The sequence below is a fragment of the Stegodyphus dumicola genome, chromosome 3, assembly GCF_044657685.1.
Source record: "Stegodyphus dumicola isolate Sdum_Otavi_A_Nest chromosome 3, ASM4465768v1".
NCBI lineage: Eukaryota > Metazoa > Arthropoda > Arachnida > Araneae > Eresidae > Stegodyphus > Stegodyphus dumicola.
The window spans coordinates 37,280,025-37,304,630 of record NC_140770.1 but is presented as its reverse complement, the minus strand read 5'-3'; the positions used below and the strand labels follow the sequence as shown (position 1 = coordinate 37,304,630).

At 28.9% G+C, this 24,606-nt stretch overlaps 2 protein-coding genes across 5 annotated transcripts in view; one reads left to right on the top strand and one right to left on the bottom strand.

Moving 5' to 3' along the window:
* The window catches only part of LOC118190890 (ras-related protein Rab-20-like), a 121,397-nt gene extending 118,069 nt beyond the window's left edge, over positions 1–3,328 (top strand). Inside the window, exon 6 of the mRNA XM_085812768.1 lies at positions 1,757–3,328. Within this exon, the coding sequence (XP_085668894.1) occupies positions 1,757–2,011 (255 nt within the window). The 3' untranslated portion in view covers positions 2,012–3,328. The remainder of the gene's footprint in view (positions 1–1,756) is intronic.
* A 5,109-nt stretch (positions 3,329–8,437) lies between these two features.
* Positions 8,438–24,606, bottom strand: part of LOC118193361 (uncharacterized) — a 281,309-nt gene continuing 265,140 nt past the window's right edge. For all 4 annotated transcript variants that reach the window (XM_085812767.1, XM_085812763.1, XM_085812764.1 and 1 more), the window contains 4 exons: positions 23,690–23,861; positions 16,275–16,549; positions 12,405–12,550; positions 8,438–11,196 (listed from right to left, as the gene is read on the bottom strand). In XM_085812767.1, coding sequence (XP_085668893.1) covers positions 11,008–11,196; positions 12,405–12,550; positions 16,275–16,549; positions 23,690–23,861 — 782 coding nt within the window. In that variant the 3' untranslated portion in view covers positions 8,438–11,007. The remainder of the gene's footprint in view (positions 11,197–12,404; positions 12,551–16,274; positions 16,550–23,689; positions 23,862–24,606) is intronic.

Here is a 24,606-nt window from a genome sequence, read left to right as displayed (position 1 = left end):
TTCCTGCGTTGCTGTATAATCTAATGATTCTAAAAGTGACACCCGAATTAAAAGGTGATGAACTCTTATTTGCTACCTCCAGGATTTGGAAACTAGGGTTCCACCTCCTTAGTCATGCTTTAAAATGGGAAGTGTATAATGTATTTTTTCCCTTCTTTTCACCTGCCTTCACAGTGTAACTGGATAGTACGTCCAGCTAGCAATCGGGAGCAAAGATATATTTAGCACATCTCGCATACTGCGCCCGGGGACAGACGTTCCTGCCCTTCTAGCTAAGTCACAGTCCCTAATAGCCATTGCCCCATATTCAACAGCCAGCATTATTGCTCTAATATTCTGGGGCCTGTTTTGCTTCAAGGCTTGCTGCGACAAGTTTCAAGTCGTGTAATGTGCAACTGCACGTAGCATACAATGTTCAACAATTGAATGACTAACAGATGAGTGGCCCAGCATACACCACCCGCAGCTATGCCACATGAACTTTGGAAACAGCATTGGTTAAAGAGGAACAAAAAATGGTTAAATGGAGCTCTATCTGTAACCCAGAGCTACATTAAACCAGTGCTGGAAACAGCATTGGTTTAAAAGGGAGCAGAAAACAGGGAAGGCTCATCTTTGATAGATCTCACAAAGCGGAACCTTTCTTTTCCAAATTTAATCTTTGCACACTGAAGTTTTTCAACACGTTTCGTGCAAAACAGGTTTCCCTGAACTTGTTTTGCACTTAGTATAAGTTGGGAACTGTGTCAAATCTTCAACGAAACTCCAGCTTTTATTAACATGCTATTATAATTACATACATAATTTTTTTTTATTATTATCTTATGGTGAACTGAGGGGTGCAAAAAAGTTTGTCAAGGGTCTCATGTGACCCACGATTTTGAGATATTTTCCTATTCTTAATTATTTAATTTCACTCTTCACAATTTTAACAATGTGACTGAATGTTTGATAACTAATCCATTGCTTTAGTCTGATATGTGTGGTCTGTTTGTACTCCTAAGAGTTCCCTTTCTCAGTACATGTAAACATGCTGTAGCCTTTGTACTTGTATGCTTTTGTTTCCGCATTTCTATGACTTATTTCAGTTGTTTGACTATAATGCCAGATGAAGTTCATGGATTTTACCATGACCAAAAAGTTGCTATTATTGTTTTAGAACTTGGCATCTTCTAAGTGAGTGTACGAATATGCTTGGTTTTGAAGTCCCAGTTCTGAAGAAGAATCCTCAGGGATCTCCCACCAAGAAGACTTTTGGCTACCCTATATTTTCACAACCTCCATGTGGCAAAGACACTTATAAACATCCATTTTTCTTTTGGCAGTTGTCTTTCATACTATCATATCAGAAGACAATTTGTTTTCACATGAAATCATAAATGACACATAATGCAATTTTACATTATTTGGCAGCCAATATACTTGCAAGCCAGTCATAACACACTTTTCATATTTGTAATCCATCATAGAAGAAATTAGGTATGAGTTTTGCACAGTTACAGTGCAATCATTTACGAATGTTATGAAAGTGCATTGTCTCTGTTCTTTTTATTCCTTAAAATAAACTTTAATGGCTCACTTTATATTGTATGTATTGTAATTAAGCTATGAACTGTACTTTCTATGATATTGTATAATTGAATGTATGTTATCTTAGACTATGTAAAATATGAAATATGTTATGAAATGTAATAACTGTTAATATATTAGTTCATAATGTATATTATTAACTTATTTAATTTTTTTTTTTTTTTAGGTTACAGAAGAAGAAGGAATAGAGTTAGCAAAGAAGCTCAATCCTTCGTTACCTCCCAATATTAAAATCATTCCATATTTTGAAACTTCTAGTAAAACAGGCTATAAAGTAGATGAAATGTTTGAATTTGTATTTCAATTTTTTTACCCAAATGGTGGGTCTGAGCCAAGGCCACTTAACAAAGAGGACTGTAGTCTTTTATTATCTAATAATGCTAATCATATTGGAAAAAATAAAACCTTCACGTGCTGTTAGTGATACCCGTTTTTCAATCTCTCGTTATATAATAGTTGAATTTCTTTTTCAAATAAGTGCTCATTTTAAAATTATTTTGTGATTAAAAAAATCCATAATTTTTCTTGGGGGGAGGGACCTGGCATATTTTGGGAATTTTTAAGTGAAGCATCATGTGAAAAATTTTTATATTTATTCAACTTAATATTTTATGAATGCTAAACAAGAAAGTATTTTTAATGCTTAAAAATATTTGTTTATTTTATTCCATAGTGTGTAAAAAAGTTACATTTTGAGATAAAATTGATTTAAGATTTTATTTTAAGTTAAGCATGAGTACCTTTTTATATTCTTTAAGATGAAAAAAATTAAAACTTGTTACTCTTCCCCCAATTAGCGATGTTATTTAATTTTTATACACATACTTATTTAACTTTTATATTACATTATAATAGACTAGGGGTTCTCAACCGAACACAATTTCATAGCTGCGGGGTGGGGATACGCTCAAGCCTTTTATTCATCTGTTAAGTATTTAATTTTAGTGTATGAATATAAAAACTACTTTAAGTTTTGGTATTTATCAACATTTTCTCCACTTTCTGTTATTTAATTTATAAAACACATTGAAAAATCATCTAAATCTAGATAAATAAATAGATTTATATTTCGAGTTATGGAGAGGAGAGGAGGAATGATTATCTAGCAGTGGTAAAAGGTGTGCATGGGTCAAAAAAGTTTGAGAACTCCTGCTACAGACGAATAAAAAAAAATAAGCAGTAGATTTTTAAAAATACTTGTCAAATAATTTTTAAAAAATACTTAGTAAATTAAAACAATAAATATCATCACATTACAGTGAGCTTCAAATGCTTTTAACAAACTCAGCATGTATTGTTAAGGGCTTGAATGAATTCATTTAAAAAACTATAAACATAACATTCTCATTCTATTGTTGCAACTATCTACTGCATACTTCTTGTTTATTAAGACCAAAATGAATTCACCTGACAATGTGTTAACATATTTTTTTCAATAAAAGTCAGTGTGCATGTCTGGCACAGTGCAGCATTTTTAAAGTCATCGTGAAAAAATTCTGTTTATACACATGTATTTCTGTATTTCCAGGACTTTTGCCTACTCCTTATGTGATTAGTACCTTTTTATCATAAATTTATTTTTATCACATTTATATGTTATACTGGAATAAGTTTCTTAAGTTTCAACAGATTTCATTCACAATTGCTGTTTATGCATAACAGTGCATATTATTATTGCATAGATGACTACTGTGATAATACATTTGTACTATATTTTAATAAAAATGTTATTTGCATATATTTTGAATATTTATTCATTAAAATATGTGGTGAAAAATCTGGATACTCACTATTCACATCATTTTATCTTTTGTGCATACAATGTAAACTTAGTGTTTTTTCAGTTAAAATATTCTAGCACTTAAAAGAATTTTGCACAATACAAAAACTATTAAGTTGTTGTTTGTTGCTAGTTCTTCCTTGTCTAGCAAATACTAGATGAAATCCAATAATCCATTCATCTGTAATACCAGTACTATACAAGAATAAAAAATTTAGATGAGAAGGTCTGATTTTAAAAAAAGGGGGGGATTCCCAGTTGTGTTTTTTTTTTTTTTTTTTTTTTTTTTTTTCCCCTTTTACTTGTGGACTTCCCAAGTTTTAACTTTAAGTATATGAACCCCTTAATCATATATAATATACTAAATGAAATAGTTATTTTTAAAATATGAGAAACTAATAATTAAGTAAATAAACAATTCCTGAATGAAATATTTATTTGTGAGTAATGTAATATAAAAAAATTTTAATTGCAGATTTTGAAAATTTTAATTGATAAAACTGAAACATATTTTCACTTATAGTGTAAAATAAAAAAAATTAAACGTACTATTTCAAACAACATATACAAATCTATTCCTAAAGCTATTAAATAAAGCCCTACTTGAGATCTTTATGACTGATGATTTAGCATATCAATATCTGCCTCAAATTTTGTGAGAATCGGACGAAGATCATCTCTTTTAACTATATAAAGTTGATTACAATTTTTTGTTAACAACTGTTATGGAACTAGAAACACAGTTTACAAGATAAAAGATGATGGGAAAACAATGATATACATTTTAGCTTACATTTAGGTTCCAGAAAATAAGACTATCTCCTATTCGTATATCTTTGGACTTTCTATGGGATTATTGTTATTAAATTATTTTATCAATAATATTCATATTATTAATAATATTCATAATGTTTTCTCATGAACGTAGTTCATAATATCATACACCTCAAATATAATTTTTTTCTTGTGGACCCTTGAAAGTTTCTGTAGAGTTCTGGGGGCCCATGTGAACTCTGGGTGGGAAACACAAGTCAATACAAATATGTATGAGACTGGAAAGAAGCCTGTTTTTTTATGCACTTAAAACAATCGAGGGAAACTTTGTGCTAGTTGATGAATACAGAAATCTTATTATATTTGTATAGTTTTAATAAAGTAATTTATAATTATTATTGCTTAATTAGTATTCTAATTATTAATGCATAGTAATAAAAATAACCCAGATTGACTCATGACAACATCTAAACAGTACACTGAAAAAAGGGAAAAAGAGATTTTTCTTTCATCTGGAAATAACAGCTTTTGTTTAGAAAAACTTCCTTAATGCAATTAATTAATATGTGCTAAGCAGCTACAGTAATAAACAGAACTGTATTTATGAACTAATGTAAATTTAAATATAAGCTATATTAAAAGATAATAATAATCAAATTTAATAAAAATGGGTTGCTTAGTTTCTTTTTTTCTTAATTTAATATTCTAAACACCTGATAGAACTACTTGTTTAGAGGAAAAAAATTAAAATCTTCAATAGTACCAAACCTAAATATCATATGTAATTTCTATAACTGAAAACTACTTTGTGAAGATTTCGGCAGACTATGAAGCTTCATTTTCCTAACAGGATGAATATCAAGAAAATTTCATTAATAGAGTCTTGACTGATTGTCCCTTGATATGAGGATCTGATCCAAACTAGAGAGAAAGAGGTACTAATACCTTGCTTCCGTTATTGACAAGCCAGTCAGGCTTTTGAACTTTAATGCACATAAAAACTAAATAAGAAAGTAAAGTACAATTTAAAAAAATCTCAGTGTCATATCAAGCATTTTCCCTTTTATTTCACAGTTGGTGAATTTTGACGGCTGATTATTTCTTATCTTCCACAAAATTAAATTAATTTCAAAATGTTGACTTTTTTTTTTTTTAAGCTTTTTGTCTGTTTGTTAACTTTGATCTACTAATAATTTATTTGGAAAAAGATTTCATTAAAAAAAATTATGTAACATCTTTATTTACAAAATGTTACTTTTATTCAGTTAAAGCAAATTTAGAATTAATTTCATAGCATGCTAAAATAATATAGCTTAAATTTCATGTTTTACATAATATTAAATATTCAGTATAAACAAGTATTAGAAAGAAACCGGCTTTCTAGTTTATATAAAAAGGGTAGAATGGAGTAGAAAAGTGTAGGATCCAAAACTGTTTTAAGGTATTGCACCTGATTTAGGGGCAACGAGGGAAACGTTTGCATGCTTTCTTTAAGAAAAAATAATGTATTTTCAATAGCTATAGGTTTTCCAATTCATTAAAGAATGCTTCCTAGGAAAATTTCCTAAGAAAACTCATATTTACATTACATATGAACAAGGAAGGGAATGCAAAAATCTGTATCATCATTTCAAAATTATTGCGGAAACTCACCGAACTCTGCCCATTCACTGGGATTTTAGGGAACTTGTTAATCTGCCATTTTTTTATGACTTAAAACACTTATTTAACTCTTCTGTCAATAAAAAAAGCAAGAGCTTTGACTTTTGAAAATTTGCTTATGGCTTCATCAAAATTAATGCTTTTAACTACTGCACTTTCAATGGAAAGGATTGCAAAACTGTTAAGTCTTACCTGGGAAACTGTTGATCGAAGATAGCTTGTAATCAATGAAAAAAACTTCCCTTGCAAGAAGACACTGAAGCACATACAATCAAAAAGGTGTCAAATATAAGTTAGAGACTGATTTTTGGAAGTCCATTTCCACAATAAACTTTTAACATTTTTAATGCAGATCTTTTATCAGCTTATCATTTTTTATAGTTGTTCATATACTTATGAACTTCTTCAGAAGCTCCCCTGACCCAGGGTGGCCTTCCTTCCCTGACAAATTCTTCTGCATCCTGTTCTGATAACTGAATGCAGTTTGTTTTGGATTTTTAAAAAGTGCAAAAAGCTGTAAGTACTTTTGAATATGATCTTAATAAAAGCAAAATTAAAACAAGGCATTCTTATCATTCTGGGTTTTAAGATTGCTGTAAGATGAAAATATCTTGCCTCCAATAAATGAAATAAAAGAAAAAAGAGACTTTAGATTTGTTTAATAAAAATTGCTAAATTATGGGGAGATTGTAAAAAGAATAAGGCTACTGCTTATGTATGCATTATATAAAACTTAATAATGCTCAATGAATACTAAAATTCCTTTCTCGAACAAGGATTTTTTCCCCAAAAATCTATATGCAGTTAATATGACTTTTTTCATGAGAGATACCAAAGTTAGTGGAATGTTAATATGATTTGGAATCATTATCAGAAACAAGACTAATCCAGAAGTGCACACATGAAAGTAAAAAGAAAAACAGCTTCATTTACTTGAAGAAAAGTAACTACTAACGTTTTGGCTAAAAGTCAAAATATAAATCAACAACTTTTGTTTAATTAGTTGTTTCTCTAAAACAAAATTTAGCTGCCAACAAAATATACAGCAGTGGTCTTTAATTTAATACATATTCATCACATTATTAATGAGTGTTTGATTTTATTATTATTATTTTTAACAAGCTTTTAAATAATCTATTCTCTTTGCATATTATTTATTCTACAGATTTTAAATAAATAATATTCAGTAAAAACTGGTTGTTAGTTTGGAAGTGTGTGTTTTGCAAGTGCTGAGAGAAAAAAATGATAATCCTTTGGTGCTAGATCTAATGAGTGTGGTGGATGAGGTATAACTGACTTAGCTCCAAATTGTTTTTATCTTGAAATTTTAGTCAAAGTTGCTTTAACTGCTAAATGTACTCATTTTTAATGACAATTTCATTGCATTTTTCTTCTATGCTTATTGGCTTTGGAATCCTTGTCAATCGCTTTGTCTCAGTCAAAGTTTTTGCCTTTGTTATCGGATCTGCTCAGTTAAAACTATTAAAATGACATCTTCTGTCAGACATTTAAAACAGCATTCAACTGTTGAGGCATTCCAAGAAATGGTCTGGTCCCCCCCCCACAAACATCTTATAAGTATAAATCAAATTTATTTTTTGGAACTGAATTTTTTTATAAAATTGTTTTGAAGTGCTACACCTGAAATCATTTCTTTTTTGTAAATGCAACAAATCTACTCAACTGCTATTGTGGGCTGGGCTGCAAAGTTCATGCTCTCACAACAAAATGTGCCATATATGTGCTGCAATTCATATTATCCATTTGGTATTTTTATAATACAGAATGCATGCAATTGTAAATACTTATTTTTTAATATAAGAAGTCAAGTTTATAGCTCAAAATTGTCACATAGGTAATATATTTAGTACAAAATAAAGATTAAAAAGAACATTAATTATAATTTTGAATTAATTTCTGCAATTACTTTATGCATTATTATTATTTGCTGAAAATCTGCAAAATATGAATTCTGCTCTTCTCTTTACTAACTTCCTCACCTTAAATTATTAAAGAAGTGTATCAGATAAAATAAGACTTTAAAAATCAGATGATGCATATATGCATATTACATATGAATACGTATAAAGATAATAAAGCGAACTTTGAGAAATGAATAGTTTTGAATGAATCTATGTACTCTAAACAATATAGCATAGTGCATTCATAAAATATAATCCAGACATTTTATTGACTAGGTGAAAAAGTAATATTTATTGACTTTGTGATAAAAGCAGAAAAATAAATTTCACAAGAACCTAATGTATAATTTTCTAAATTCCGAAGTCTAGCAATGGCACATAAAACATTAATAATATTTCTAAGATGCCTTTAGCTATTATATTTTGAATTCACTTTTACGTGAAAAATTAAACTAAGAATTTATGTATAACTATTTCGAAGTTTTTAGTAATAAATATCTAAATTATTTCTTAGAATTTTCAATCTTTTCCTTGTTTCTAAAATTTCAGTATTTTTAGCTCTTGAAGTATGACATATAGTTATGTACAAAAAGTACTAATGTAAAGTATTGAAGCTGAAACACAAAGGCAGCGAGCCACAAGCAAATAAAACATATAGTAATTATAATTGTAATAGAAAATATTTTCAAATCAAACAGGATAAGGCAAATTGATTCAAATGAGCAAGAATTTATGAAACTAAATAAGAAAATAATGAATTGTACATTTAATGACTGACAAAAGCTGAGGACAAAACATTAAAACACATTACATTGCATACACTGGCACAATGAGAAGTTTGAAAATTTATAATTTTTCCCTTATTACTCAAGAATTCAAATTAAAAACATTAATACTTCCAATTCCAGGCTATTGATTTATGAAATTTTAAAGAACAGTAGCATATTGTTAATAACAGTATATTGAAGTAGATTTATTATGATTATGTTAGAAAGTTATTTAACATGTACACTCAGTTTTAAGCAATTATTTCATTTACATTTTTTCATCTGCAGCAACTTAACATGTAGACTCAACCAATTTCTTTACCTTTTCAAAAAATTTTTGAATAAATAACCATTAAAATCAATGTCAATTGGTGAGTTATAATCTAATTTAAAACTTTAATAGTTTTTACTATTAATTACCTTCCTGTCATTGTCCATGTCTGAAATTTCAATATCTAAGTCACATCAATCAATTCTATTCATAAAAAAAGTTATACTAACAATTCAACCATAAGCAAACACGTTTAAATCTAAAATTTTTTATGTTACATAGCACATTAATATAATTTATCCATGTAACAGTTCATGCATAGCTGTTTTAGAATAGTATGTCAATAATATACATAAATAGTGTAATCCATTATAATTTGCACAGAATTTGTTTTAAAAAAAGTATTCTTCAGTAGGTTTGCAGAAACAGATGTTGCAATAAAAATTGGCACATAGATTAAAGTACTGTATTCTATTTTTTACTGCATTGTTTCTGTGAGTAAGAAGATTGAGTATGCAAATTAGACTTGCATATAACAAAATTGGTATTTTAAGTGGTTTATAGGTTAAAAATAAAATTTTTCTTTTCTTTTTTAAGTTCTTAAAAAAAGTCACATTCAAATTTCACATTTACAAATAAATATGTGATGGTATTTTTACACTGGTACACCTAACTAATATACATACAAAAATGCCTTAATTAATATACATACAAAACTCTCAAAAACTTTAAACTAGATGCATTAATGAAATGCAGGAAAAATTCTAAATATTTTGTAAAGTGTAAGAGTATATTGAAAATGTCTAAAAAATTTTGCCTGGATATTTCACTATTTAAATATTTGATGGCAAAAATGTTACATCACTGTATTTATGTGGCAGCAATATAAAATTTTATACAATATTTTTGCATTCATGTATTATTTATTATTAATTTGAAATTAATTTTTAATGATAAATCATGAAGTTATCTATTTGGATATAAGGTCACGTAGAACATATAACATTGTTAAATATAATGAGCATTTGATTAAGATTCCTAGCTTATTCTGTTAACTATATCACCAATCAAGTTTTAATTATACTTAAATTCTTATTCACAAATTAATATCTTAAAATAAATCATATAATTCTATTTATATATTGCAAAGTATTGAATTTTAAAAGGAATAGTTACCATTTATTAAGTTTTATAATTTTTGTAGAAGATTTTTCCATTATTAATGTATTGTTAAAGCCAAAAAATATTCCATTTCCTTTTTAGTTAAACAAAGCACATCTTAGATATTAAAATAAAATCAAATAATTGCTATTAGTAAGTGCATTTTTCAGCTGCAGAAGAATGAGCATAATGAACAAATACACTATTCAGTAATATAGCAAATTTTGTTTTAATTACTTTCAAAGCACTGTCTCACAAAATCAAAAATCCTAGTTCATGAATAAGTTAGCAGCTATTAAATTGCATTATGATATTCCCCATGGCATTGTATTATGTGCTTCTATGTCAGTAAATTATATACAGTTATTGGGAAAATATCATATAAGACCTAAAAAAGTTTCTTATCAGTTTATCAAGTGAACTTTGGGCATGTTCCCTGCACAATCTTCAATCACATGCACTCATAAAATATGAAACAGTTTTTAAATAGCAGAAATTTAAAAAACCCTAAAACAACACATATAATTTGGACACATACTGTTTATGTGCATTTGAAAAAGCAGCTGAAATCAGCATAATATTAATTGCCGATTTGTCAACTCTTTCACATTTGACTGCATGTTCAGAGCAAATATACAAGACTATACACTTCTTTTATGAAACGTCTTTATCATTCTTGTTTTCATTTAGTCACACATTAAGGCACGTTCAACATCACAGATGATTCGAACATAATGGACAGTTTCTAACAGTTGCTCACTAGGATGTGCACTTATCACTACAACTGCTGGACTAGCTTAATCGCATTTTCACTAGTCTTATGTACTAGTTTCACACACACACATACACATGCAAAACAAATGTCTTCAAAAAAAAAAAAAAAAGGCAAAGAAATGTTTGTATTCACTGAATAAATCACAGCTATCTCATCACCAGTGACATTCATGTAATACTTGGCAGCCTTGTAAAAGAAAGCAAAAACTAAGAAGAATTGTGAAACATTCTCATAAAAATGTTGGCTTATCACAAAAGCATTGGTTTCTGAAAATTATTTCACTCTACAGCCAAGGGATTTTTTTTTCAGTCTTCACTAAATGATGTGTATGTAGTTTCATTTCTGACAATTTCAATTGCCCACTCTTGAATACTATAAACACTATTGAAGACAGCAGGTTGTGTCATGTCACAAGGACTTGGGAAGTTTAAAATTCCTTGTATTTCCCATCTTTCATTTTCACCAAGGCAGAACAGAGGTGATCCTATGTCCATCTGTTAAAATAAAAAATAAAATTACAATTATAACTGTAACTGTATAATTATGATGTTATCAGAGTTATATTTTGTTACCATAGCAAATAATCTTTTTTTTTTATTTGATTTTCTAGAATCTCATATTTGATTACATCAAACTTAGTTGAGTAGATGAATTATTATAAAATGTTTTATAGCCAATATCTGGAATGATCTAAAATCTGGACCTCCGGATTTTTTTATGCTTTACATTTGCGCATTTGATATTTTTCTGTAATAGAACATATAAGAGAACCGATTCTTATGATTATTATCTTATTAAGGCATTGACACCAACCTGGCAAATGATAATTTACTGTTTTTTGCTTTCATCACTATATCTCTGTCAACAAACTGCAGCTTAAGAAATGACTCACAGAGCAAAGTCTAAACAATGATTTTTAGTTTTAATATTAGTTAAAACTAAAAATCATCATTTAGACTGTTGAAGAGAGGAAAATATGTTGCCATATATTAAGAAGTTCACCAAGTGAACTATTCTTGGCGTAAACTGATAAAAAATTCCCACGATTAATTTTTGAATTTCTCCATAAATTTCGTACCAAATTTTACAAAATTTAATATTTAGGCATAATTTGAGTTGTAAAATCAAAATATGCAAAAAAAAAAAAAAAAAGGCATGTTATTTCAGAAAAAGTTCGACTTTGTGTCAAAATACCCATGTTAGAATAACGCTGTATATAAATCTAATATATACCCTAAGTCGCGCTCTGAAGACGTGAAAAACGCAGTCTGATTTTCGTCAATCGGCTCAGTAGAATGGGAGATATAGAACTGTCATCCCCCCACACACATTGTACATAGAGATGTCACATTGAAACTAGACAAAAAGGCCAAATACAAAATTTTTGCATTTGGCCTTTTTGTGTCATTATGGTAAACCATTTTTGAGTCATGTGACATACGTACATACATACAGATATCATGCAAAAAAGTAGTCAAAATGGATTCGGGAATGGTCAAAATGGATATTGCCGTTTAAATTTGAAAGCTGAAATATTTTGCATTTATAATGTTTCATACAAAGAAGTAAAAATCTATGGGTTTAGTTGACTTTTTCATATGTAATCTTATTTTGCATATTAAAATAAAAAACAAATAAATAAAAAAATAAGCACATACAACTTGAATAAATTTGCAAAATAAAATATTAAATCTACATTTACCTGGCATGCTTGAAAGCTTTCATTATTGTTCATACTACATATCAAAGAGTCTAATAACATTCCATTATAATTAGCGGTGTTATTACATTCTTCATTAGAAATAATGCTCACAGGAATCGAAAGAAATTCTCTTCCTTGGTCATCATCTGCAAAAAGAAGAAAAAAAAAAAAATTCTTGAATATACTAATGACTTATAAATACGTACAGACTTTCTTTTTATTCTTCCTGCAGCCACAAAAACGTTTAATTTTCAAACCTTTAAAAATTTAAAAAGAAACTTGGCTTGAAAGTAGAGCCAACATCAAAAAAGGGAATATAAGTATGTTTGTTTAATATGATGATATGTATTTGAGTTTAATATGATGAAATGTTTCGACTGTCTTTCTCAAATGGTTTCTAATCTTTATTTTACAGTGGTTCTGAGGTAATATGTTCCAAGACATTGATAAATGCTAGATATTAACTAACTAATCATAGATCATAATTATCATCTCAGCACACTAAAAGGCACACTCATTTTAGGAGATTATAAGAATTATGTTGTCATTCCCTTCTTTCCATTAATAAGCGATAAAAAGGCACGTATTTTACAGAATTTTAACCTTCATTTATTCTCCTATCAAAAAAATTCTAATTACCATGCTCAAGGACCCCACTCCAGATATGAATTCCTGGAGTATTTACAGGATTCCTTGCCAGTGTGGATTAATTTACATTGGTCAAACTAAAAGAGCCTTAATATTTTGCGTTAAGGAAGATGAGGCATATGTTAGAAAGAAGGAAACACGGAAGTCTTCTGTTGCCCAGCATTGTTGATCCGAAAATCACACTTTCAACTTTTCTGCAGCCAAAATTATTCAAAAAACATCTTCCATTGGTGAATTAGATTTTCTAGAGGCATTTCACATTAAAAAAAATCTTTGTTTTAGTTAATGACCTTAATTCCAATCCATCTTTGCCTTCAGCCTTTAAGGAAGTTCTCGTTCCATCAACAAATGGCACCAGTGGCTTAACTCTTGTCCAGCCATTCTTATCTTATCTCGCTCATTTACATTTAACAGCTGAGGATGATGGTTCGGTAAAACCACTGAAACTAGTCCTGTGATAATTTGAAAATATAACGCTGATTCTTGTTGTTTGATTTCTAAATTAATACTTGTTCGGTGTGTTATTATATGTTAATCATAGAAGTTATGACATTATCTTTGTATTTCAAGTTAAGCATACATCATTTATGCATCAACAAAGGTATAAAATATTACATAGTAGATGCAAATCAGGCATTTGTATTGATAATTTATGAACATAGTGTTTATTCATGAGCATTTTTCAACAACAGAAATTTCATATGAATTAAGGCCTGACACTTTTAAAAAATATTAAGCAAGAGGCCACTCATTATAACATAGATAACTAACCATAAAATTTCCAGTGGTATACACATTATAGAGCACAAGCTATGTTACAAAATGTCCAGGCACAGTAAGATAGCTTCCCTGCAAAGCAGTTTTATGGTTGGCATAACATGGCAAGGGAAGGCAGGGTTGCCACATATGATGAGAAATCGCCCTTTTGGCAACAAAATTGGCGATATGCCATGGACGGATGGAGAACCTTCTGGAACAAATTCTTACTAGTTTAGCCCAGAATGTTCTCGAAATCCTGCTGGTCTGCAGTCAGAGAGTGTGTGCCTTGTCTAGTGAGCTGATAGTCAGTCATTGAGCGAGTGTCTCGAAGTCTAGCACCGAGTTGGTCGCCGAGTGCATCAAAGAGTGTTAGTGTATCGCTGTTAGTGCATCATATCGAGAGAGTGTGTTAAGCTCCGGGAACAACTGAACCGAAGAGTCAGGAGCTGTGCTCTGTGTGTCGTCGAGTGCATCGAGAGTTGTAGCGTGGAGAGTCTCAAGAGTACATGGAGTTCTGAGAACGACCGAGCAGAGATGGAAGCTGTACTCTGGTGCTTTGCAGTGAAGCTGTCTCCACCGTTATTGTATGACAGTGTGAAGGCTGTGTCGCTGATTGTGTCAGCGTGTTTATAGTAGCTCTTAAACGACTGTAACATGATTTTGGAGCTGTCCTGATTAGTACTGGCTAAATAAAGTGTGTTTCAATATTCCATCAAGTGCTGTCGTCGTTATTCACTCCAAATCCACACGAACCCCGTACGAACATGAAGGAAGAAAATAACGTAACAACTGGTGTCAGAAAAGAAAAACGCAACACTATGAAAACAGTATTTGCTAATGCAATCAACCAGCAACATTCTTTATTTATATCAGTCTGCTGACTTCGCGTACCGGAGATTTCATGGCATATATTACATTTCTTTTTAAATTACTTAATTATATATGTACGATGAAGTGTACTAACCCCGTATGAACGTGAAGGAAGAAAATAACATAACAACTGGTGTCAGAAAAGAAAAACGCAACAATAATACATTTTTTAAGAAATAAAATATTAATCTTATTATTGCAAAAAGCAAATGATATCACATTCAAATATAAGTATATGTTTTAGTGAGATGTTAGTGAGATGGAAATGCAGTGATGTATTTCATTATAGAAAATTTTAAATTTATTATTTAATAATTATATTTTAAAATCAAAGCTAATCTTAATATTCACCAAAGACAAGTATAGACAATAAAAAAGGAAAACACCTTGGTAAGGGAAAAAAGTAAGTTTAGTATTACTTCTGCAAGGAAATTTAATTCTTGCTGATTACAAAAACGCACTTTAAACTATAATGTTTTTATCTCTTTCTAAAAAATAGAAATAAAAGAAAATAAGCAACGGAAATCACTATTGTTCTCCCATCCAGCAGTTTCCTTTTCTTCATCAGATAATTCTTGAAGAATCTGAAAATTACAAAATATTTGAGAAAAAATTATTTTCCGAATTTTAAAACACGACTATGTACGTATCGTAAATTTTATGAAAATGCTGCCATGCAGCACAAAAGCCCAGGGAAAAAAAAAGTCAAATGACTTCCTGTTGGCACATTCCATGCTGTGGGGAAGGGTAAAAGGAGGAATAGAATGACCTTCAGGAGTCTCAGCTTCGATAAGCGAAAAATGTGCATTAAAAACTGAATTTGTCATGAATTTTGTACCTATGCGCATGCTGAAAGGTTAATTTATTAAATTTAAAAACACTTTTATGAAAATGCACTGCTATGCTAGTTTTGTCGGTAAATATTGTTCCTTTGATACACATATCTCTCTTCCGGTTATAAGTTTACAATAGCCTTTTTAATAACATAGCTAGTTTCTAAATGTTTGCTTCAGCCCCTTCAAAGAAAAAAAGGTTTACCTTATTTCTTTCAATTTTTTATGTAACTACACAATTATATAACATATGCAGTATTTACATACAGTCGATAAAAATATAATATTTATATAATACAATAAGACAATTCCATTCAATATTAATTATAAGTTATGTTATATTTGAAAGTGTTAAAATGCAAGAAATTTTGAGAATTTCTTATTTATTAACAAATTAAATAAAGGTTACTGATGACATTATGACTTAAACAATGCAGGTCTTAACTGATGATACAAAGGGAAAAAAAAAACTGATATTTTGATCTACACTTAAGCACTACAGGAAACAATTACATAAGGAAGTAATATAAAATCAAATATATATACATATGACAGTAATTATTTAAATGATTTATGTTTAATATTTTAAATTACAACATGATACTTAAATGCATTCAACTAAAAATTATAGATTTAGTTAAAAATATGCACTGAAAAAAAAAAGTTAATACTTTTTAAAATCACTTAACGCTACTTTTAAAATAGGAAACCAAATAAAAACATTCTTTACATTATTGCATACAATTGTTCTAATTTTTACCTGAAGAACTTTTTTTCCATCCAGATATGAAACACTCTTGGCCAGTCTGTGGTTTATCGTATGGTAAACAAACATTTTTTGAGTATCGATCCGACTTTATTTCATCTTTCACTTGAACTAACGCTAAATCATTTTCATTAAACAGCAGAGGTGGATTTCTGTTTGGATATGGAATTATTTTAGAGACCAAATGACTCTGTGTTCCACTGATTGAAGAAGATTCGTCATACAGACCTCCAATATATGCCCATTTATCCGGATTTAGTTGATTATCCCTGTTCAAATAGTTCAAAAGTTAATTTTTACATATATTACATTTTACTAAAAAATTTTGTGCATGGCTTGAAAGAAAAATTCCATTATCTTTGAGTGTATACTTATTATATATATATATATATATAATAATTTATTTCCTAAACAGTATTGATTAATTGATTATATTATCTCCTAAGTTTAATTAAAGTAGAATTATTTTAAAAGTGTGCATCCATACTGGTAAGTTATATTTTGAAAGATGTTTTGAAGTAATTTGAAAGCAAAACGTTAATAATGTTTTAACGGGGACTGGAGTTAAATCATCACGAAGAATAATATTTCAATTGTAAAAGGAAAATTAAAACATGTAATTATTGTCATTTATCGGAAATTAGTTGACTTTTCAAGGGGAACAAACCAACTCCCGTTCAATGAACAATAATTGATAAAAATGCTTAAATATGAAAGTGTTTCGTCTTTACTCGAGTTATAAGTTAAAGCCAAACTGGCAATTCTAGTCAGGCCAAATATTTCCGCGAATAGTTGCTACTCAAAGAACTTATTCTCATGAAGCATTTTATGCGATCCCCAAATTCCATAAGACACCATTAAAATTTAGATTTATAGCTAATAGAACTAATAATTACAAGAAAAATATAGACTATTATTTTTCAATTCAACTTAATAAAATCTGTAAATTGATTTTCAATGATTGTAACACTAATCATAACTATTGCTGGATCAATCATAATAACACTCCTGTCATTAATACCATTCATACCATTAACATCCAAAACATTAACTGCTATGATTTTGAAAACTTATATACCTCACTTCCTCTAGAAGAAATCTATACCAGTCTACTTGATCTACCAAAACTTTTCCCTAATATACTTAATATCATGACTCTTGACAAATGGAAAACCTACCTAAAATGCACACTTTTTCATAACTACATCAAGTTTCAAAATCAACTTTTTAAACAAGTCAGAGGATTGCCAATGGGCTTACATTCCAGCACCTCGATCTGTAATATCTTTTTATTAGTCAAAGAATTTAACTTCCAAAAAAATCTACAACCACAAGAGTTAAATTACTACAAACACACCTACAGATATATTGATGACCTTATTACAATTAATAATTTTGGTAAAATTGAAAACTCCGACATTTATCCGAATTGTCTTAAACTTAATAAAACTAATAATTCACAAAATAGCATAGACTTTCTAGATCTTCAAATCATTAACTACAAAAAAATTTTACTTTTTGACAAAACAAGAAACTTCAATTTCAATACTAACAAATTAATAAATTGGAACTCCAACATATCCAAAAAAGTAATTAACAATACTATAATTAATCAAATACAACAAATTAAAACTATATGCACAGATACAATAGATTTACAACGCGAAATTTTGATCCTTATCAAAATTCTCAAAAATAATCTAATTCCCTTTCAATTTATCAACCATTGCCTTAAAAGAGCAGGCGTTAAATACTCACTCTAAATCATTTAACTGATAGGGATATGATAATTTATTCCTAAACCTGAGAAGGCGGTATAAGTTGGATGACTGTCAGTTGAAAGATTTGTATATAGTGTAATTACTCAATTGTATATATTGTAAAAAGCTAATTGTCTTCAGACATATACTGTTACTATACTTTTACAAAAAAAATGGGCCTATTTCCTGCCTTTAGACTGTCTACTAGCTCTTGGACAGCGAAAATGCCTTTTTCCTTTCTTAAATTCTTAATCATTGCGACACGACAATTAGCCAGAAATTAATTAATTTCCATTCACTAGTATTTTCAAAAAAATCTTAACAGACGGTCTCTCTCAGATAAGAACTCCACAAAATACATCCCTCAAGAATTCCAAGTTCCACCCACTACCATAAATTACTTCACACAAGTCTTACCGACTGATATTATTCAAAGCCCCTACTGCCGCTAAGAATTTTCGGACACCCTACACTTCTGAGTCAGACACGAAGAGAACACTTTGCCAACTCCCCCACTAGAAAGAATGTAAGTTACTTAACACCTTTCTGGCCTTTATATCTTCATGTACATTCACTGATCTTATTTATATTATTTTCTATATTATTTTTATATTATTTTTATGTTATCTTTGATTTGTTTTTACAAAGTTTGCATTATTTATCTTTTTTATAATCTTCTATGTTTATTTCAACTTTACTTTGAATTCGATTTCATAATGACAATTTCCAATGTTTAATTTCTACAAATAATATAGTACTCAAATGCATAAAGATGATAGTGTCGGGGACGGTTACTCGAGTTTTACAGGATTTCTCTACAGTAATTGATTTTTACTACAAATTGAATTGACTAAAATGCTTCATGAGAATAAGTTCTTTGAGTAGCAACTATTCGCAGAAATATTTGGCCTGACTAGAATTGCCGGTTTGGCTTTAACTTATAACTCGAGTAAAGACGAAACACTTTCATATTTAAGCATTTTTATCAATTATTGTTCATTGAACGGCAGTTGGTTTGTTCCCCTTGAAAAGTCAACTAATTTCCGATCAATGACAATAATTACATGTTTTAATTTTCCTTTTACAATTGAAATATTATTCTTCGTGATGATTTAACTCCAGTCCCCGTTAAAACATTATTAACGTTTTGCTTTCAAATTACTTCAAAACATCTTTCAAAATATAACTTACCAGTATGGATGCACACTTTTAAAATAATTCTACTTTAATTAAACTTAGGAGATAATATAATCAATTAATCAATACTGTTTAGGAAATAAATTATTATTAACTAACTTTGCAGCAATTGCGCAAGTAATAATAACTTGTATTCGCACTAAATGGATTTAAGTTCATACAACATTATATATATATATATATACATACATGTCAGATAATTTTTCATTTCAATTAGTGTAGCTCCCTTTTCTGTTCTAAAAGTAGCAATTATTTATGATATATTTCTGGACTGAGGTTTTTCAAAATTAACCCGCTTCTTGCTAACTTATGCAATCCTACAAAGCAGATAGCTTGTATCGAATCACAGATCAAGATATCTTTCTGACACCCCCTCCCCATTTCTGAATGCATATTCATTTCTTTCCTTTCCTATCTCCCCCTTTGCTTCACTGCCAGTAACATGCAATGTCTGTTTCTCTGTGGTATCCATTGTCAAAAGATATCCTAAGCTACATAAAATTGTGAGGTGCATATGCCACTCTTAATCATGTGTGAATGATAATACATATCACAAGAATTAACTGCCCAGCAATAAATAATGTCTTGCCTTCAGCCACATTTATCTGTGAATGTCATCTTTGAATCTGCGCAGAAAAGCATTCACCAAGTTATTTCTATGCCACCATCTCCAGTAGGTTGTAGCTATCACCCATCATCAAGATATTCTGATTACACATACATACACACACACATAAAGATGTAAAATATAAAAAATACGATGGCCTTGCTCTATGCGAACAGGCAACCTCTAATTAACTTTCCACAATTTCAGGATCTTCCCCCTAGACCAGTACTTTCGAGAACATTCGAGAATATTACGTAACCACTCCTATAAATGAAGAATTCGCACCATCTTGCGTCAGATACTGCTTTCTTCTCCTGCTGCTAACAGACTTTTGCTGCTATCTGTCTCCCTTTCTGTCTCCCTTTGTTCGAATAATATAACGCTTTAAATTTATTGTTAATCTTATCTAGTAAATCACTATTGAATATGTAATTTTGGAGAATTTAATCTAAAAGAATAATGATTTGCCATTTGAATTGAATAAAGATTTGGAGCTATAAATTTAAATCCTTCTGTCTTGTATTTAGATGCTGCCTTACACTCAACCAGAACAATGTTTGGAATTTTGATGTGACCATATTGCCAAGCTTCACTCATGTGCCCAATATATATATGTATGTTATATATACATATTGTTATATATATATATATACATATATATACCTGCATTATGCAAAAAAAATGCAATATAATAAAGATCACAAACTTTCCAAAATTAAAATTACACAAATAACTCTATTAACTTGCCATGAAGAAAACTTTATGTAATTAGAAAAAGTCAGCAGAAAAGTTTGTTAAATCTTTTTAGTTTGTAAAATCAAAATAACTCTGTTTTACAAAACACATTTACTTTAATATTATTTTATACTGATACATCCGAAAACCATATTCTTTATTAACAAGGCCAGCATTACAGTGCTCAGCACCCACCTATGAACTTAGTGCAACCTTCAATATCAACTTCTTTCTTCTGTTTTCTTTGAATAACAAATAGCATAATTTAAGCATCATAATCATAAATTTCGTAAATTTCTCTCAGTACATTCTAATAAAAATAATTAATTGATAATTTATAAAAAATTAATTAGTTGAAGATTAAACATTTTTTTTCCATTGAAATTTTTATTTTTCTACATTTATATTGAGTGAAGTAGGAAATATTTCTTTTCTGTCTAATTTGAAACATCATTTTCAATAATTTAAGATTTGTAAGTTTTTCTATTAATATGTTCTTAAGTATATAATTCTTAACTAATTTGTTTCAAAATTTATTTTTCATTGCGCAGAACACCAAAAGGTAAAACCAATAATACTTTTAAAAACAAAGGTAAAACAAAAGGTTAAACCAATAAAACCAAAAGGTAAAACCAATAATACTTTTAACACAAATTACAAACCATAAAGTGGTAGATGGAATTAAATAAAGAATCAAAAGCATTTTGAGTTTTAAATTCATTTTTGTAAATAAATATCTTCAAAGCATATATTTCATCATAAATTTCAACATCTTTGATATCTTTCCTGTCTCCACCCTTCAACAAATTTTCCAAATCGTTTTCTTGCAGATGTATTGTATTTTTTATTAATTATATAATTTCTTATGTTGCATTTCTTTATTAATTTCTAGCGAATTTTATAAGAAATTAAAATTATCGTTGTGCATATTCAGTAGAAACTATGTCAGTGTTTATGTCTTGATTGATATACACACTGAAATTAACATGTCTTTTTTCTTCATCAAATTTTAACTGCAGATTTAAATTCTAATTATCTGCACTTTAACTGTGTTTTTTGCAACATCAAGTACATAGCTGTAATTCAAGTCTGATCTATATTTTAATCAAACATTTTTATGACTTCAAGGATTCTAAAGCAAGTTTAATAATGCACTGCTATATCTCGAAGGTGTTTGCTGATGGTATTTATTCTATTGAAAATAAATACTATCATGCCAAACCTAAATAAAAAATCTTTTAGCACTTAAAATAAATAAAAAATATTTTAGCACTTAAAATTTGGGCTTCATATTGTATTTCTTTATTAAAAACTATCAATGTTATAATTTTTTAGAGACCATTGTAAATTTATTTCAGCTGATACTGGAGAGGTCAAACTGCTTCAATTTTCTTTCAAAACTTGGTACATGATAGCTGCTTTAAAGTGATTATGATTACATTTCATAAAACATCAATGGTTTGATAAAGAATCGTGGAAATTATACATTTCTTGCACAACTGCAAAATAAATTGACTTTTATTGTTTATGACTAATAAGCTTATTGTGAATATAAGAAGCACACATAAACCCTAGGATTTGCTTTTAAAGGTAAATTTTGAAGTCCATTTCTTTTCCCTTTCATGTTTGTTCTGCTACTACATCTCTAATCCTCATATTCTGAATGGTAATGTTACATCTTCCTAAACATTCAGCCACCATTTCAGTTCCACACAATGACCTATAAAATTCATCTGCTTCCCAAAACCCTAAAAGTTCTCCAGTTTCAGTTCTACAATCTCTGTAAACTATAAAGTGTATAATAATTGTTATTTATTGTAACTTACTTCCATCTGGTGTGCAGGCTAAGATTATAGAATAATATTTAGCTTTTCAAACAGATGTCATGAATTTTTTTCTTATTGCACAGCTTAAGATATGAAGTATTTCATTTTTGTTGTCTTTGTTGAAACAATAAACACAAACTTTTTTTTCTATAGCTCTTTCTACATGTGTTTTTATGACTGGATCAGCAAGCTTAAATATGCATTTAAAGAAATTTCCATTATTTCTTTGTTACAGTTCTTTGTTACAGTTTCTTTGTTTGATCCTCTACAAATAGAATGCTGAACCCCCTCCTCCACAAGGAATTTCACTATTTTAATTAACATGTATGATTTAACAGCTTTATTTTTCAGATTTTGTTTTAATTCATTGAATATTAAGGAATTTTCCAAGTGTATCAAACTGATCTCATACTTCTGTAAAGATTTGCAAGTCATTAAATAGTCATTAGGTTCGTCAAAGCAGAAAACTGAAAAATCAGCAACGCCCTTGCTAAGATTTGAATTCAGGACTTCCCGATTGCTAGTTGGACATGCTTTCCATTTACACCATGAAAGCATGTGGTAAGAAATGAGAAAAACTTCATATATTATTATATATTTTTATTTTGAACTTATTCTAGTGTTTTTAATAATATTCAAAATGCATAATCAGTATATCTCCATTCTGCCTAATCTTCTAAATCTAAAATCATTAATGGCTCCTAATTATCTAACGACTCTTCAGTATCTGAATACATTACTAATTCTGAAGGAGTCTTATCAGCAGTAATAATGTCAGTAAATTTCATTGATAAGCATGACTCAGAGGTACCTCACCTTCTTATAATCCTTCTGACCAAGTTGTGTAATTGAACTGGATACAGTTCATTAGGTCTCTTGAGAAACTAAACAAGTGCACTTGATTGTTTATATAATAGCAACTTTACGGCTTTCCATTTCAGATTTTTATTTTGTTCAGACCTCTTTTTTGTTTTATTATTTTACATTAAAATTTAAAAATAAGAGTATGTTAGTTCAAGGGGCAGACAGGATGGTTAGCCTTCTATCAAATGTCCATTTTTTTTACATCAACAAATAAGATATGTAAATTAGCAGTTATTAAAATAGATATGCATTTATTAAAACTGAACTGTCAACAATAATTAAGAAATATATATCTAAAGTCTCTTAAACATTAGAAATTAATTTTGCTCAAGTATTAAAAATAAGCTTAATGAACTAGAAAATAAACAGTTTTAATAATATAAAGTCATATGTATGAAAAACACATATATATTTTATTACCTGAAAGAAAGACAGCTCAAGGATGTTATCACAAAATGTGGTGATAAAATACTTGAGGCACACATCTTTGGATGGGATACCATTTGCAAGAAGCCCAGTGCAGGCCATTTCATAAAAAATTGTTCGCTTGTCACTGTTACATTTGAATCCTGGTCCCACATACCACATTCTTCTGTAAGAAGTGAAATTTAAAATAATTTTATAAAATATTACTGAAATACCCTACAACTGTATATGCTATTTTGTATTAGCATTGCAATACATTCAAAGTTGAAAAATTTAAACACATAAGAATAAAGAGGAATACATCTTATAAACATTTATCTACCTTTTTTTTCCTGGGTTAGAATTTTATTTAGGTTAATTTTATAGTTAAATAAAAGAAACAAAAAACCCAAAATATTATTTTAGAGCAGCTTAAATAAAAAATTTCCATTTAAATTTATTAAAAAACCATAGTTTTGTATTAATAAAAATTTGTTTTATTTACATATTTGTAATTATAATTTTATATTAATACATATCATAGTACAGTACAAACCCAAATTAAAAAGAACACAGGATTTTCATATAATGTGCAGAAAGGCAATAAAACGAATTTTGAATATAAAATTATCATAATAAATAAATAAACAAGCACACATGTAAAATATTCAGCTTTTTTTTTTAAATTCAAATAAATATTATAAAAACTCAGAATAAATTTTAAAGATAGACAACACACAAATTTTAAACACTATACATACTTACTCTAAAGTTAATTTAAAGAGAAAAATTACAAAAATTTAATTTATGATGCATATATTTAAGGATTTCATTGAAACATTTATACAGACATACATTTTGTTGTAAATATATGAAAAGAATGTTTTTAAATTTACAGTTAGATTAAGCATTTGCATAATTTTTTTTCTAAT